The sequence below is a fragment of the Pan troglodytes genome, chromosome 4 (genome assembly GCF_028858775.2).
Source record: "Pan troglodytes isolate AG18354 chromosome 4, NHGRI_mPanTro3-v2.0_pri, whole genome shotgun sequence".
Lineage (NCBI taxonomy): Eukaryota > Metazoa > Chordata > Mammalia > Primates > Hominidae > Pan > Pan troglodytes.
This window is the reverse complement of record NC_072402.2, coordinates 75,745,288-75,763,382: the sequence shown is the minus strand read 5'-3', so window position 1 is coordinate 75,763,382 and position 18,095 is coordinate 75,745,288. Positions and strand designations below refer to the sequence as shown.

The window sequence follows — 18,095 nt, the reverse complement described above, 5'->3', positions numbered from 1 at the left end:
AAATTTATCTCATAGAGATAGAGAATAGAAAGATGGTTAGCAGAGGGAGGGAAGGGTTGTGAGGGGTTGAATAAAGAGGGGTTGGTTCACAGTTATCAAAAATACACCTAGAAGGAATAAAATTTAGTGTTCAGTAGCACAATAGGGTGACTATAGTTAACAATAACTTATTGTACATTTCAAAATAACTAGAAGAATGGAAATAGGATGTTCCTAACACAAAGAAATGGTAAGTGCTTGAGGCGATGGATACCCCAGTTACCCTGATTTGATCATTATACATTGTATGCTTGTATCAAAAGTTCAAATATACTTCATAAATGTGTACAGCTATTATGTATCCATAAAAAAAAATTTTAAGTTTAGTCCTAAATTCATTAGTAAATTTACATTTTATATAATAATATGTATAATTGTCCCTTTTTTTTAAGTTTAGCAAACACTGTAACAACTTCTTCTCCAAAAGCAGTAAATATATTTTTTAGTTTGATCATAAACATTTGAGTGTATAGTATGAAGAAGTTCTAGGCTAGGGATAGTATCACCCATTCGTATTGTTTAAAATCTTTACCAAATTGAAAATTTTTATAGTTTTGAGAAATTAGTAGTTTTAGAAAAAACTGAGGAAATTAATACCAGAAATTCCTGGCAATTTGTGTTTTGATTAGTTATTTATAGCTTTGTGTTGGGCCTAATGAGAATTTGGAATTGTGAAATTGCCGTATTTGTTATAATTAGTTAATTTGAAATTTCTCTTCCTTCTAGAAATTAGTAAATGAAACATTCCAGAAACTCTGGTTTACTCCAACTCCACACAATGACAAAGAAGCAATGACAAGGAAAATTTTAAACATTACCGATGTGGTAAGAAGGACTGGAACAAGGGTGTGGTCACTGTTGATCCAGACCTAATTGAGGCCTACATGTCTTATGAAGGAAGAGACAATAATGAGATATTTCATTAATCTTGACATTTCGTACTGCTGCCTTTACTTTATATTTCTGGAGATGCTGAAGGGATGCAAGTAACATGTCGTTGATGCTTCCATATAGCCCTACTTCTTGGCATTAATTGATGTAAACACTGATACTGAGATTTTCCTATTCCTCCAGCAATTAAAAACAGGGAGGGAAAGGAGAAATGGAAGAACAGATACAATCGCCCAAGGGTAATAATCTGCAAAGATAGTAATGCCTACTTTTTTCAGAAATTATGAATATGGATTAGCTACATTTTTTATTATGCATAAGCTATACATTTTGTGTTTTTAATATAAGAAATTTTTGCCAGTCACAGTGGCATATGCCTATAATCCCAGCTGCTCAGGAGTCTGAGATGGGGGATCAGGAGATCTTTGAACCAGGAGTTCAAAGCTGCAGTATACTGTAATCATGCCTGTGAATAGGCACTACACTCCAGCCTGGGCAATATAATAGCAAGATCCCTTCTCAAAAAAAAAAAAAGAAAAATTCTGTATATTCAATTACATCATCTTCTACATTTCTATTGATGTCTTTAAAATGTGCCATCTAGAAGCGTAATAAGAAAAATATTTTTGTTCTTAATGTTTAAGATATTACAGATTTTCCTCACAGAGTGTAGTTCAAGTTATTGGGCCATTTTAAACTTATGCCACTTTAAACATTTAGTGCCATATTAAACCTCAATACATTAAACTAATTTCTTCAATGTTTTCCGAGATATTTTTTAGAATAAAGTTCTGTAACGTTGGTAAATGGTTGTGTTACTGAAAGAATAGTTTACTTTAAAAATAAACTTTTGAATTGAGAAAATTGAAACATGTTTCAGGCTAAAGCATAACAAAAGTATATTTTATTCAGATTTTTAAATATACTTCTAACTTTGATTCTTTTCATCACCCTTAGGTTGCAGCATGCAGAGATACTGGATATGACTGGTTTGAGCAACTGCTTCAAAACGTGAGTGTTCTTTTGACTCCTGATAACCTAAAATTTAATAGGTTAGTTTTTTGTTGTTGGTGTTTTTTTTTTTGGACTGTATGATTTAAAAGAACCTTTTTAGTTCTTTTGGTAGGGAAAATTTATTTCAATATGTTAGGCTGGATGATTTTGTTAATTTCTATAATTAATTCAGTTGCCTGGTTGTGGGTTTTTTTTTTTTTTTTTTTTTTTTTTTTGAGATGGAGTCTCGCTCTCTCACTCTGTCGCCCAGGCTGGAGTGCAGTGGCACAATCTTGGTTCACTTCAACCTCTGCCTCCTGGGTTCAAGCAATTCTCCTGCCTCAGCCTCCAGAGTAGCTAGGATTACAGGTGTCCACCACCACACTTGGCTAATTTTTGTATTTTTGGTAGAGACGGGGTTTTACCATGTTGGCCAGGCTGGTCTCAAACTCCTGACCTCAGGTGACCTGCATGCCTCGGCCTCCCAAAGTGCTGGGATTATAGGCATGAGCCACTGCGCCTGGCCTTCAGTTGTCTATTGTACAAGTAAGTTTTCTGAATCATTAACTAAAATTGTATCTTACTTTCTTTCCAGATAATTATTTTTTCTTTAATCTCTGTGATTAATAGATACAAGATTTATAAATGGATCAATATATTGCATTAAAAATATAATTACATGATTTAGTATGTTATGCATAGAATTTCCTTTAGTAGTACAGAGTCAAACCACAACTAGTGGGTTTTTTTTAAGTTTCATAAATAGAAATGTCTATCTCCCTATGAATTGTTAAATTTTTTATTTTAGAAAATTTCACATAGGCAGAAATATCCATCACCCAGCTTCAAAAATTATCAGCATTTTCCTAGTCTTGTTATAGCTATCCTTCCCCTATCTGGTTTTCTCCTTTTCTTTCTTTCTTCTTTTGTTTTCCATAATACTTTTTTTTTTTTTTTTGGAGATAGAGTCTCACTCTGTTGCCCAAACTGGAGTGCAGTGGCGCCATCTTGGCCGGCCCACTGCAACCTCCGCCTCCTGGGTTCAAGGGTTTCTCCTACCTCAGCCTCCCAAGTAGCTGGGGTTACAGGCACTTGCCACCACACCCAGCTTATTTTTGTATTTTTAGTAGAGATGAAGTTTCGCCATGTTGGCCAGGCTGGTCTCAAACTCCTGACCTCAGGTGATCTGCCCACCTCGGCCTCCCAAAGTGCTGAGATACAGGTGTGGGCCACCATGCCCAGCCTGTAATACTTTTAAAACAAAGGCCAAACTTTATATTATCTCATTCATAAATACTTTAGCATCTATCTATCTGTAGCAGATGACTTTTAAAAAAAATTATCATTTATACCAAAATAATAATGCATTATTCCATAACTAATACCTATTCAGTGTTCATATTTTCCTGTCTCAAAAATGTATTTTTATAGTTGGTTTGCAGTTGCTTTGGTTGATACACTCTTAAGTCTCTTATGTTAGTTTGCCCCTTACCTCCCTTTTCTCATGCGACTTGTATGTTTTTCTGTAGAATCTCCCACATTCTGGATTTAATAGTCCACTTTTTTTCTGGTGTCATTTAAGTTGTTCCTCTATCCACCAGTTTTCAAGTAAACTCTTAGTGAAATCTAGAGGCTTAATATGATTAAAGTTCAATTTTTAATCTAGGAGACAAATACCTCATAGGTGGTGTTGAATATTATTGCATCACAGCAGGAAGCACATATCTAGTTGTCTCATTTTCAGTGATTGATCTTTGATGAATTTAAGTGATGATATACAGTCATGTAACGTCCAACACAATGAACATACAGGATTTCACCCTAAAATGCCTTTTTGCAGTTGATCCTCTCTTCCTGGCCCTAGAAAACTATTGATCTACTTTTTCTCACTGTAGTTGTACCTTTTCATGTACATTGTTCCTATCAGTGGAGTCATACAGTATGTAATCTTGTGTTTGACTTTTTAAACTTAGAATGTTGATTCATTCTTGTTGCTAATATATTAATATATCTTTTTATTACTGAGTAGTTTCAGTAGTGTGGATATATCATAATTTCTTTATCATTCACCATTTTGTGGACTTTGGGGTTCTTTCCAGTTTGGGGTGTTATGAATAATGCTTCTGTGAATATTGGTGTGTAAGGTTTTGTGTAGATGTATGTTTTCATTTATCTTGGGTAAATTCCCAGGAATGTGATTACAGGGTCATATGGTGAGTGAGAAACTGCCAAAATGTTTTTCCAAAATTGCTAAACCATTTTTCATTTCCACCATCAGTGTATGAAAGTTCCGGTTGCTCCACATCCTCACCAGTTCTCATTATTGTCACTTTTTTAAAAACTTTAGCCATTTTGGTGTGGTGGTAAAAGTAGTACATTACTTTCTTAAGATGTCTTTTTTAAAAAACCTTCATGGTGTTTTCAGTGTGTAATCTTAGACTGTCTTCTTAAATCATCTTTCATTTCATATTTTTACATGATATATTTGGCATCATTTCTTTCCTAAATCAAATAGTTAGCTCTATATCATAGAACCTTATGACCACCTTAGTTAAGTTTATGTCAGCCATCCCAAAAGGTACATCATGATTTCTAAAAGGCTCTAAATCATATATTTCATTTGATAGTTATTATAAATGATCAAGTAAGAATTCAATGTAATTATCAGAAATGTCACTATTTAGGATTACTAAAAAGAATCTACAATAATGTCATCTTGTATTAGCAAATTAGAAGCAGAAGGGACATGACCAGATTTATACTCTCTTAACAATGATAGTTTTACTTGTATATTCTTTGTATCTTTATTCTCTAGTCCCATTTATTTAGTTAGTAAGTTAGTTTATCCATCCTATTCATGCTCTCTATTCTATGCTTTCCTACTTTAGTTTCTGCCAGCAACTTAGTTTACCAATGATATTGTGACTTTGTGATATATTTCCTTATACTAGCAGAGTTTGGTTTAGTGAAAGAAAGCAAACTCATATATATATATGTGACAGAGACATAACTACTCTGAGCAATTATAACATGTATGCATAAATGTTAAGAAAAGCTAGGAAGGATATAAAGAATGGACTGCTGGAGTTATTACAAACTCTTGAGTCCAGAATAATTAACATGCTTACTGTTTTTACATGAGCACATATGCATGCATTGCATTCAGTCCAATTTCAGATATTTCTAATTTTTATTTTTGGATTGGGTTTTTGGGGTTTGTTGTTGTTGTTTGTTTGTTGTAGATCATTGACTCTCCCCATTTATTGAATTTTTTTTTAGGGAAACTTGAAGTACTACTAAAATAGCTTCAAATTCCCACATGTACTAAACTCTGTTCATTGTCTAAATAATTATGTTAGTATATCTTTTTTTTTTTTTTTTTTTTTTTTGGAGACAGGGTCTCGCTGTGTCGTGCAGGCTGGAGTGCAGTGGCACCATTATGGCCCACTGTGGCCTCAACCTCCCTGGCTCAAGCAGTCCTCTTTCCTCAGCCTCCCAAGTAGCTGGAACCACAGGCATGCACCACCATGTTTAGCCTTTTTTTTTTTTTTTTTTTTTTTTTTGAGACAGGATGTCACTATATTACTCAAGCTTTTAGTATATCTTTTGTCTTTGTTTTTGAGGCAGAGTTTCACTCTTGTCGCCCAGGGTGGAGTGCAGTGGCACGATCTCCGCTCACTGCAACCTCCGCCTCCTGGGTTCAAGTGATTCTCTTGCCTCAGCCTCCCGAGTAGCTGGAATTACAGGCACCCACCACCATGCCTGGCTAATTTTTTTATATCTTTAGTAGAGACGGGGTTTCACCATGTTGGCCAGGCTGGTCTTGAACTCCTGACCTCAGGTGATCTGCCCACCTTGGCCTCCCAAAGTGCTGGGATTATAGGCGCAAGCCACCGTGCCTGGCCAGTATGTCATTTTTAAATGTATGGTGCTATCATTCCTTTATAACCTTTAACAATTCATAGTTTTTTGGCATTTTTCAGTAGGATGTGGAAGATTAACTTCTGTCCTGAAGGTCCTCACATTTTTTTTATTTCCAAAATGTACTCCAGTTAGTTTAAACCACTACCATAAATTGAGTAGCCCTTTATGACAGTCTTCTTCAAAAAACACATTGATAGCCATGTGATGGGTACACAAAAATTAAATAGATTTTACAGTGCCATTCATTTCAATTACTTAAGATCTAAGACTGACCATTTTCTAGTTTGTAAGGAAAATACAGGCAATGAAAAACAGTTAAGAGTAACCTGTTTCATCTCTTCCTGTCCTTTGTAATCCAGAGCAAGATCTTTCCGAGTTTACAATAAAATATTTTATCTCTATCAACCAGTGAATGGATAAATAAACTATGACAATCCCATGCAATTTAATAGTACTCCACATCAAAAAGGAACAGGGTATTAATACATACAGCAACATAGATAAATAATGAAAACATTGTGCAGAGTAAAAGAAGCCTTACGTAGAAGAGTACATATTATAATTCCATTTATACAAAATTCTAGGAGAGGTAAAACTAATCTATACTGGAAAAAATCAGAAGAGTGGCTGCAGGGAGCTGGGGATTGACTGGGAAAGGACATGAGGGAACTTTCAGGGATGATAGTAATGGTCCCTATCAGTGGTTCTAAAGGTTACCAGCATTACCTGGAGTTTTATTAGAAATGCAAATTCTTAGGCCCTACTCCAGACTTAATTCATCAGTAACTCTGAGGGTAGAGCCCATCATTCTGTATTTTAACAGTCTCTCTCCAGATGATTCAGATATAAGTTGACGATTGAGAACAACTGTTCTGTATATTGGTGTAGGGACTTGAGTTACAGTGGTGAATGCATTTGACAAAACTGAGCAAATGTACACTAAAAATTTGTGCATTTTATTGCATGTACATTTTATCTCAAGGAAAAAACGGGGAGTATACTGAAGTCTCCAGTTTACCTTGAAATGCATTGAAAGTAAAATGGATATAGGTGTGTGTGTATGCATATGCATACATGTATACGTGTGTGTGTGTGTGTGTGTGTGTGTAGTGTGTGTGTTCATCCCAGCAGAAAAAATCTTAAAGGTAGGATCCAGGAGCCAGGCTCAGTAGCTTGCACCCAGAATCCCAGCCTCTTAGAAGGTTGAGGCAGGAGGATCATTTGAAGCCTGGAGTTTTAGACCAACCTGGACAATGTACTGAGACCCCATCTCTGAAAAACATAAATAAATAAAATTAACTGGGCATTGTGGCCTGTGCCTGTAGATTCAGCTACGTGGGAGGCAGAGGCAGGAGGATCACTTGAGCCCAGGAGTTTTAGGCTGCAGTGAACTATGATTGTGCCACTGCCCTTTCTTCTGGGGAACAGAGTGAGACTCTATCTCACTCACCAAAAATGTTTTTAATGGTAGAATCTAGATGATGGTCGTTAGAGAGTGTTCATGATAAAACTTTTTTCAACTCTTTTGTTTGGCTGAAATTTTTCATAATATTAAGATGGTGTAAAAAATGTACCTGTATCACTGAGAATGTTGGTACCTTTAAAAGATATTTTTTAAATGAGCAAACTAAATTATACTTTAAAAAAATTTTATGCACCTTGATTAGTTCTTATTTATATTATAAGTGCATGGCTAATATATGTGTGTAGGTTAACATTAAAGTAGAAGAAATCATTTCAGAGTAGGCAACAAAAAATTTTTATAAAATTCAATATCCTTGAATGATTACTTATAATAAACAAGGATACAATGTAAATTCCTTAATCTGACAGATAAAACTACAAAACCTAAAATGAAAATAATGCAAAATGGGAAACTGTGAGCTTTCTTCAAATCATGAATAAAAAAATTTAAATATATCAAGGTGATTGTAAAATGTATATGGAAAAGCAGAGAAAAGGTAAAAATAACCAATTTCTGAAAAAAGCTGAAGCACTGACTTGCCTTACAAAATATTGGGACTTATTTTCAAAGATACATTACATAATTAAGAGCAGTAATAAGTAGATTAGTACTAAATAGAACAATGGAACAGGTTAGAGATCCCAGAAAACAGGCTTACGCTATAAAACAGAAGTGGCACTGCAGATGATGGAGAAAAGATAGACTGTTTAGTAAATGGGGTTGGGATATTTGACTGTCCATAAGAATTAAAAAAAAAAAAGATTCCTACTTCAGCTCAAAAATCAACTCCATATAGATTAAAGGAGAACTTTAAAACTTTTAGAAAATATAGGAGAAAGAAAATTTTTAATTACATATGTGTGTGTATATATACATATATACACACACACACACACATATATATATATATATATATATTTTTTTTTTTTTTTTTTTTTAATGGCTTGGTCTTGCTGTGTTGCCCAGGCTGGACTCAAACTCCTAGGCTCAAGTGATCCTCCTACCTGAGCCTCTTGAGTAGCTGGGACTACAAGCATGCACCACCATGCCCAGCCTGAATATATTTTTGATCTCTGGGTAGGAAAGGATGCCTTAAACAAGTCACAAAAACCATTAACCTTAAAAGATTGAAGAAAGTGAAAATACAAGTCACAAAATGGGAGAAGATATTTGGCACATATATAACCAACAATTCATACTGAGAATAAATACATAAGAACTCCTCTCCTACAAAACCAGTGTAAGTCAAGAGTCCCAGTAGAAAAATAGATAAAGTTCATTAATAGGCATTTCATGGAGAAAATAGCAAAACACAGTATAGGACCTATACTGTGTTCAACCCCGTTAGTAAAGTAAGAAATACAAATCAAGACCACATTCTACACCATTTTATTGACAAAAATGGAGAAGTCAGACAATCACAAGTAATGGAAAAGAGGGATCAGGTAGTGTCTTTTAATACAGATAATAATTGAGAAAGTATTACAGCCACTTGAAAAATGATTTCATAAAATTATCTCATAAAAGCATTATTTTGTGAAGTTGAACAATGCATGTATCCAATGACCCAGCAATTCGACTTCAAGTATATATACACACAAAAGAATCTTGCATATTTGCATCAGGAGGCATATACAAGAGTGCTTATTGTACTAAAATTGGGATTAACCTATCTACAAAAGAGTGGATAAATGAATTAAGGTATAGGCACACAGTGGGGTGTTGTACAGCAGAGAAAATCAGTAAAATACAGCTGTATGCAGCAACCTAGATCATAGTGGCATAATGTTGAGTGAAAAAAGCAAATCTCAGAAGACTACATCAAGTATACTACCTTTTTAGAAAGTGGAAAATCAAAGAAAAATATAAATAGCATACAGCTTATACTTTTTTAAAAAACAAGGAGATGGTAAATTTCTGATAGTGGTTACCTCAAGTGTGAAACAGGAAAATGGGATAAGGGAAGGAGCACATTGGGAGCTACAAGATATTAAAATTATTCGTGTTCTTGATTTGGATTCAAAGTATGCCATTATTTATTAGTAAATTAAAAGGGCATATACGAGTGGCAACAGTGTGTCATGAGTCAAAATTTATGATTAATTCTTTTGTGTGTACCTGAAGCCTTGGAAATGAAAAAGGAAAAACCAAGGATGAGAGAGGATAGTTTTCTACTCCTGCCGTTAAATAAAAGACCAAGCTAGGCCGGGCATGGTGGCTCATGCCTATAATCCCAGCACTTTGGGAGGCTAAGGCAGGCGGATCACTTGAGCCCAAGAGTTTGAGACCAGCTTGGGCAACATAGAGAACCCCATCTCTACAAACTGTACAAAAATAAGCTGGGCACGATGGCTCACGCCTGTGGTCCCAGCTGTGTGGGAGGCTGAGCCTGGGAGGGCAAGGCTGCAGTGAGCTTTGATTGTGCCACTGCACTCCAGCCTGAGTGACAATGAGACCCTGTCTCAGAAAAGACCAAACTAGAATGTGATATTAATAGCTGCTTTAAGGAAATTAGAGAATGGGGCAGGAAGAATTTGCGGTTCATAGTTGAAACCTAGTACATTGAAGCTGTCTGCTTTATTTATTTCTTCAAATTGGAGGAAAAGGGGCAGTGTGTGTGTTATGTTACTCTGGTTGCTGTCAGTTGTTTTAGTCATTTATGCATCTTGTGGGGAAAGTTTAAGCTTGTGCTGCCCAAGCTTGTGCCCAACTGTAAGCCACATGCATTTTTTTAAATGTTAACTTAATTTCAATTTTTATTTTATTTAATTTTAATTTCTCAGTCACAGTAGGTACATTGCAAGTGCTTAATAACTGCATGTGACTCTTGGAAACCATATTGGACAGCAAAGATATAGAACATTTCCATTATTGCAGAGAAAGTTATATTTAACAGCAGTGGAACTCTTCACAGAAATCAAATACACATTTAGATTCCTTCAATATCCCCAGAATTAGATTAGCTAGCTTTTCTTAGGAAAACAGATATACCTTATGACTTTTCTGTTGACCTTTGATTATGAAAGATTAGATTGGTTTTACTTTTTAGCTTTATTTAGAATGAGCTCTATCCTCATCTCATTATTCATAACACTTTTCTAGCATTGTTTGTGATTTTGCAAAGGATAATGCAGAAAAGAAATCTACCGTTATGTTTTATAATTGCCTTTTAAGGTGCAATTCAGATGCAGTTATTAATTATTTAAAATAATTCAACTAGTATTATGTGATACTGTGTTTTTGATTGGAATAGGGAGAAAGGGAAGGTCATCTTTTCTACATCTTTCACATATTACCTTAGGTCTTACACAGCAATTTAAGTACTTTGTAGTAAAATTGTTTGAAAGTATTGGTAAATTACTGGTTTATAAGATATTTTTAAACATATATATTTTTGTTTTATTAATTTGCACTTTGAGTATTAAATTGTTAATGACAAATTGAAAAGTATGTTACTTATGGACACTTTTAATGTGTTTATATTATTATTGCCTAATGAATAATTATACCGGGATTTTTTTTTCTTTTTTGTGTATATATATATATATATATATATATATATATATATATATATAGTTGTTGAAGTCCGAAGAGGATTCCTCATATAAACCTGTGAAGAAAGCTTGTACTCAACTTGTTGATAACCTAGTTGAGCACATTCTTAAATATGAGGAATCTCTAGCTGGTAAGACATTTTATATATATATTGATCTTTAGTTGATTTTATAAGATATTTTTAAATATTTTGAGCAAATTTCTCATTTTTGCCTCTGGCTCTGCTTGTCTAATGATTACTTCACTTTTAAATGAAATACATTTTTGTTATATAGATATCTGTTTGATGTTGCATCCTAGATTATATTAAGATTGACTAAGATTATCTAGAGCATTGTAATAAAAGCATGGGCCTCACCTCTTCCACATATCTTTTAATAGCATGTTATAATTTTAGATGTCATATTGAATAGGAGTAAAAATCCAGGGGCTAATATGTATCTAGCTAATGATACTCATCACAAAACTGATATCTTCTAAGTCATATAAAATTATCTCTCAAAATGAAATTGTTTTAGCTATTATAAAAATGTTTTTTAAAGATTTATATTACATTCCTAATATTTATTATTTATAATTGTTACATAAAGTTTGCTTAATCTTGAGCTAGAAATTTATTAAAATGTTTAAAATCACAAATTATTTAAGTACTTAATATTTTATATTATCTCATTATTTACCAATCACAAATCTGAAATTTTTAAATCAATTATAAATAAATGATTACTTAAGAAATATAAAAATTGGGCCAGGCGTGGTGGCTCACACCTGTAATCCCAGCACTTTGGGAGGCCAAGGCGGGCGGATCATGAGGTCAGGAGATTGAGACCATCCTGGCTAACACGATGAAACCCCGTCTCTACTGAAAATACAAAAAAATTAGCCAGGCATGGTTTCGGGCGCCTGTAGTCCCAGCTACTTGGGAGGCTGAGGCAGGAGAATGGCATGAACCCGGGAGGCAGAGCTTGCAGTGAGCCAAGATCACGCCACTGCACTCCAGCCTGGGTGACAGAGCGAGACTCCGTCTCAAAAAAAAAAAAAAACATATATATATATATATATGTATATATAGATACATAGATAGATATAGTTATAGATACCCATTGCTTGAAGCGCACAAAGACTAGCATTACTTCCCATCTAATGCACATTAATGAGGAACAACGTCAGCCTCAGTTGTTCTCCAAAATTGGGAGCCAATAGCCTCTAACAGCCGTCCATTTATGGCACCTACGGAAGTTGTTGATATGCTTTATATTTTTTATGCAGTCTTTTTTTTTTTTTTCCATGTGTACCTCTTTTTTTTCTTTTTATCTCCTTGTTCCGTTTTTTTATTTTTCCCCATCCTGGAATTTAGGGGTGATACTGATGTCCCTTAATGTTAAAAAGTTGCTAATTTCCTCCAAAAATTTGTTTCCTAAGAACCAGTGTATTTCCTGATTAGCAACATTTTCTTCCCACCTGAACAGCATTTTGTTTAGAGCTGTCTTATAGCATTGTTCCAATTTGTTTGTTGCTCCCATTTTTTAACATTCTTCTACTGCAGCAACATGTCTTTTTGTACCAGTACCCTTAAACACAGTTTCACCTCAGCTAAATTGCTTTTTTTCCCATATTCACTTCCTTTTTTTTTTTTTTAAAGACAGGGTCTCACTCTGTCACCCAGGCTGGGGTCGTAGTGGCGCAATCATAGCTCAATGCAGCCTAGAACTCCTGGGCTGAAGCAATCCTCCCACCTCGGCCTCCCGAGTAACTGAGACTACAAGTGCACATCACCACACCGGGCTAATTTTTTATTTTTCTGTAGAGATGCAGTTTTTGCGTGTTGTCCAGGCTGATCTCAGATTCCTAGACTCAAGCCTTCTTCCTGTGATGGCCTCCCAAAGTGCTGGGATTACAGGTGTGAGCCATCACACCCAGCCCATTGATTTTAGATAAAACCAATACGACATTTATTCCCAAAAGCCCATTCCTAAGCTTCCCAATTTCCATTAGTATAAAACTTGCCTTCTATAGAGAGCATGGCCTCTTGTTCTTTATCTTGAGTATATGTTATTTCTATATCAAAGAAAAAATGAGATGGAGAAAGTCTAGTATCATAAGAACTACTAATTCATTATATTGAGGCCTATACTGGACCTATTTAGGGGATAGTATAAGTAATTTAAATAATATTCTGTATAATTTCCACTACCTTGTCATATTTTAGTGTCTTATTTCTCTGTTTGTTTTTCCAGACTCTGACAATAAAGGTGTGAATTCTGGAAGATTGGTAGCTTGCATAACCACTTTGTTCTTATTCAGCAAAATAAGACCCCAGCTCATGGTTAAACATGCAATGACTATGCAACCATACCTTACCACTAAATGTAGTGTAAGTATAGAGCTGTCTTATTCTTGTATCTTACATAAAACATTAAGTGCTTTAAATTTAGAGTTCATATGCGTCAACCACATTCTCACTGACAGATCAACTGTGTCATTTACTTAGATATATGTGCTATTTGTAGCAAGTGATCTATAAACATCAAGTCTGACATAAATAAAGTTCAGGTTCCATTTTGCTGTAAACTCCTCAAGCCAAACCCTCAGTAGATGCTTACTAAATGTTATAGCTATTGTTAAGATCTCAAAATGAATGAAGCAGAGTTCCTCTCTTTGAGAAATTTACTATCTTTTGGGTCCTGAATTTACTTTTCATTTGTCTGTCATTTATAATATAATAAATATAAAAATTGATACCCATTGCTTGAAGCACACAAAGACTAGCATTACTTCCCATCTAATGCACATTAATAAGGAACAGTAGTCAACCTCGGTCATTCTCCAAAATTGAGAGCCAGTAGCCTCTAACAGAGGTCCATTTATGGCACCTAAGGAAATTGTTGATATGCTTTATATTTTTCATACAGTCTTTTTTAATTTTTTATATTTTATAAATATATTTTATTTTTATAATAGAACAATATATTAAATATGGAAAATCTATAATATCATACCAGAGATGTTAGGCTGTTAATATTAACATACACTATGTTTTTCTAAAATAAGGTGTGAGTAGTAAGACATTGCTTAAGTAAAATTATCCATCAAATAAAGATTTTAAAGTATATATGACAGCATAGTGAGTTACGTGGTTTACGTGTATAATGTCATTTACTTTATGAAGTAGGTACTATTATCTCTGTTTTACAGATAAGGAAACTGAAGCTTAAAGAGTATAAGTAACTGCTAAAAATTTGAAATTTTAAAATACTCTAAAAACTTAACAAATATAAAGGTTTCTCACATACTGTGTTCCTAATGTTCCTAAGGAGCTAATTTTAACTGTTTTCTCTGCTGCATTTGTTTTGCTGCTGTGGTCAGTTTTTTTGATTATCTAAATTACAAGCTCTAGGTGAAAACCTCAGGACTTCCTGAGAAAACTTTAAGAACTGAGGAGAGTAGTAAAGGATAATAAATACCTAAAAACAACATGCATTTACTTCTGAGACACTAATTCTATCTTTAGGGTTCGTATTAGATCCAGAAATAAATTGTTTAATATTGTGGCTAATAATAGCTAATAATTTTTTAGCACAGTACCAAGCACTGTGAAAATTTTACATGTATTATCTCATTAACTTTGTGAAGTAAGTACTATTATGATCTCAGTTTTACAGATAAGGAAATGAAAGCTTAAAGAATATAAATAACTGGCCCAATGTCACATAGCTAAGCAGTCCCAAAGTTAGAATTCAGCCCCATGTCTGCCAGTAGAGTCTGGACTATAATGAAACCTGTTATATATTATTTATATCATAAATAGTCCTTGCATGATTTTGAACCAGTGATTTTTTTAAAACAAAATCACTTTTAAAATGTCTTGTGCATTTTTTATGTATGTATGTACACAAATATAAAGTTGTATATAAATAAGAGTATCTCATACATGGTAAACTTTTTTTTAATGTTTTGTGGTTTTGATTTTTGTTTTTATATCCTATCTCCATCTTTATTCATCTTCCCTTCAGAATAAACATCTTAGAGTATCCTTAACATACTTTTATAGTTGTGGACACAGAGGTATATATAAATGGTTGACCGGGTTTTGTAAAAATTGAATCATATTATATAGATATTTGTTAGGCATATTTGGTAATCTCACATTACCTGGTATATATCTAATTCCTTGTTTTAGATGGCTATATATTATCCATTTTATAGATGTCCTTATTTAATCATTTCCCTATTTGGCAGATGTTTACATATTTCCTTTGGATCACCACTACAAACAATTTTTAAATAAACATTCCAATTTAAATACCTAAGTACTGGTGACTTTATTTTGTTGGAACAGTTTCTGAGAAGTGGACTTGCTAGGTTGAAACAATGGTTATTTTGGTTTTCATTTTTAATTGATCTTGCCATTTTGCAGTGGATGTGTTTTATACAACCTTTTGGAAAGCTGTATGTGACAATCAGTCATTATTTAGTATTCCTTGCCAGTCTAACAGGTGGTAAGGAATAATTCATTATTGCTTCAGTTTCCTTCCCTGACTGCAAAGAAGGTTGAGCATCTTTTCTTGGTACTGACCAGTGGGGCTTGCTTTTCTGTTAATTCACTATTTATATCATTTTCGTATCATTCGTTCATTTTACCTTTGAATAATAGGCTTTTTTTTTAGGAGAGCTCTTTATTTTAGATATTAAACCATCTTATAGTATATTCATTACAAATATTTTTTCCTATTCTGTTCTGTTGCTCTTTTACTTAATGGTTTCCATCTTTCTTTAAATTTTTCTTCTAGAATTTAAGATATTTCTTTTACTTGATTTTCCAGGCCAGGATGTTAAGGGAAGGTTCAGAAAATGCTACTTTTTTGTTGTTATGTGGTGGTTTTGTTTTTTTTTTTTTTTTTTTGAGACTGAGGCTCACACTGTCACCCAGGCTGGAGTGCAATGGTGCAATCTTGGCTCACTGCAACCTCTGCCTCCTGGCTTCAAGCGATTCTCCTTCCTCAGCCTCCCAAGTAGCTGAGATTACAGGTGCACACCACCACACCTGGCTAATTTTTTGTATTTTTAGTAGAGACGGGGTTTCTCTATGTTGGCCAGACTGGTCTTGAACTCCAGACCTTATTGATCTGCCCCGCCTTGGCCTCCCAAAGTACTGGGATTACAGGCATGAGCCACTGTGCCCTGCCTTTTTTTTTTTTTTTTTAAGACACAGTCTTGCTCTGTTGCCCAGGCTGGAGTACAGTCCTGCACTTCTGGCTGACTGCAACCTTCGCCTCCCAGGTTCAAGCGATTCTCATGCCTTAGCCACCCAAGTAGCTGGGATTTTACAGGTGTGCACCACCACACCCGGCTAATTTTTGTATTTTTAGTAGAGACAGGGAATTGCCATGTTGGCCAGGCTGGTCTTGAACTCCTGGCCTCAAGTGATCTGCCCACTGTGGCCTCCCAAAGAGCCGGGATTATAGGCGTGAGCCACTGTGCCCAGCCACTACATTTTTTTTTTTTTTTAAGTAAAATGCTAGCACTGGTTCTCAAATGAATATCTTACCCAACAAAAATTCTTCTATCCCTAGACCCACTTTAACTCATTATGGGAAACAACAGGATTTCTATGCTACTTAAAAAGAATTTATCTTTTCTTTTTAATCCTGTGGGGATCCTAAAAGGAAGGATGAATATGATGTGGGAATTTCTTTTTTTTGTAGTTAATACTCCTACAAGCCAAGTGGTGGGAATGTTTTTAACTAGTGTGTTAATGCACTCAAAAAGTCCAAAATGGGCTGGGCACGGTGGCTCACGCCTGTAATCCCAGCACTTTGGGAGGCCGAGGCGGGCGGATCACGAGGTCAGGAGTTCAAGACCAGCCTGGCCAGCATGGTGAAACCCTGTCTCTACTAAAAATACAAAAATTAGCCAAGCATGGTGGTGCGCATCTATAGTCCCAGCTCCTCGACAGGCTAAAGCAGGAGAATCGCTTGAACCTTGGAGGCGGAGGTTGCAGTGAGCCGAGATTGCGCTACTGCACTTCCGCCTGGGTGACAGAACAAGGCTCTGTGTCAAAAAAAAAAAGTCCAAAATCTATGCCGGTAATCCATTACTAACAATGAGGATTAGTAGCTTAAAAACTAGATTAAGGCTGGACATGATGGCTCACACCTGTAATCCCAGCACTTTGGGAGGCCGAGGCAGGCAGATCACAAAGTGTGGAGTTTAAGACCAGCCTGGCCAATATGGTGAAACCCCATCTCTACTAAAAATACAAAAATTAGCCAGGCGTGGTGGCAGGCTAGTTGTCGATCCATATTCCCGACATGCTGGTGCTTCTCCTTCCATGCCTCCAGCTACTCTGGAGGCTGAGGAGAATCACTTGAACTCAGGAGGCGGAGGTTGCAGTGAGCCAAGATCGCGCCACTGCATTCCAGCCTGGATGACAGAGCGAGACTCCGTCTCAAAAAAAAAAAAAGAAAGGAAAAAAAAAAACTAGATTAAAAACATGCATTGAAAGCCTTACCACACACACACGTGCGCGCGCGCACACACACACACACACACATATATAACTTTGATTGCCTTTGGGGAAATGAACTGGGTGGCTGGAGGATAGATAGAAACAAGACTTTTTATTGTAAATCCTTTTCTACCTTTTGGTTTTTTTTAAAAAGTCTCTACCTGTTTTTTTAAACATGCTTATTAGTTTTTCTAATCAAAGAAATACACATTTAAATTTAAAATAAAGAAGTCCTAGGCTGAGCATGGTGGCCCACACCTGTAATCCCAGTACTTTGGGTGGCCAAGGCAGGAGGATCACTTGAGGCCAGGAATTCAAAACCAGCCTGGGCAACATAGTGAGACCCTGTCTCTACAAAAATGAAAATTAAGGCCAGGCGCAGTTTCTCACACCTGTAATCCCAGCACTTTGGGAGGCCGAGGCAGGTGGATCACGAGGTCATGAGTCCTAGACCAGCCTGGCCAAGATGGTGAAACCCCGTCTCTACTAAAAATACAAAAATTAGCCAGGCATGGTGGTGGGCGCCTGTAATCCCAGCTACTCGGGTGGCTGAGTCAGGGGGTTGCTTGAACCCGGGAGGCAGAGGTTGCAGTGAGCCAAGATCGTGCCACTGCACTCCAGCCTGGGCAACAGAGCAAGACTCTGTCTAAAAAAAAAAAAAGACAATTAAAAAATTAACCGGGTGTGGTATTATGCACCTGTAGTCCTAGCTACTCGAGA

General features: G+C 35.6%; 1 protein-coding gene across 4 annotated transcripts in view; it reads left to right on the top strand.

The window, feature by feature from the left end:
• NIPBL (NIPBL cohesin loading factor) overlaps positions 1 to 18,095 on the top strand; it is a 190,573-nt gene that overhangs the window by 150,572 nt on the left and 21,906 nt on the right. For 2 of the 4 annotated variants that reach the window (XM_001146090.7, XM_024356631.3), the window contains exons 31-34: positions 766 to 864; positions 1,888 to 1,941; positions 10,889 to 10,997; positions 13,105 to 13,241. In XM_001146090.7, the coding sequence (XP_001146090.1) occupies positions 766 to 864; positions 1,888 to 1,941; positions 10,889 to 10,997; positions 13,105 to 13,241 (399 nt within the window). The remainder of the gene's footprint in view (positions 1 to 765; positions 865 to 1,887; positions 1,942 to 10,888; positions 10,998 to 13,104; positions 13,242 to 18,095) is intronic. The other 2 variants (XM_024356630.3, XM_063811291.1) reach the window with 1 other exon arrangement.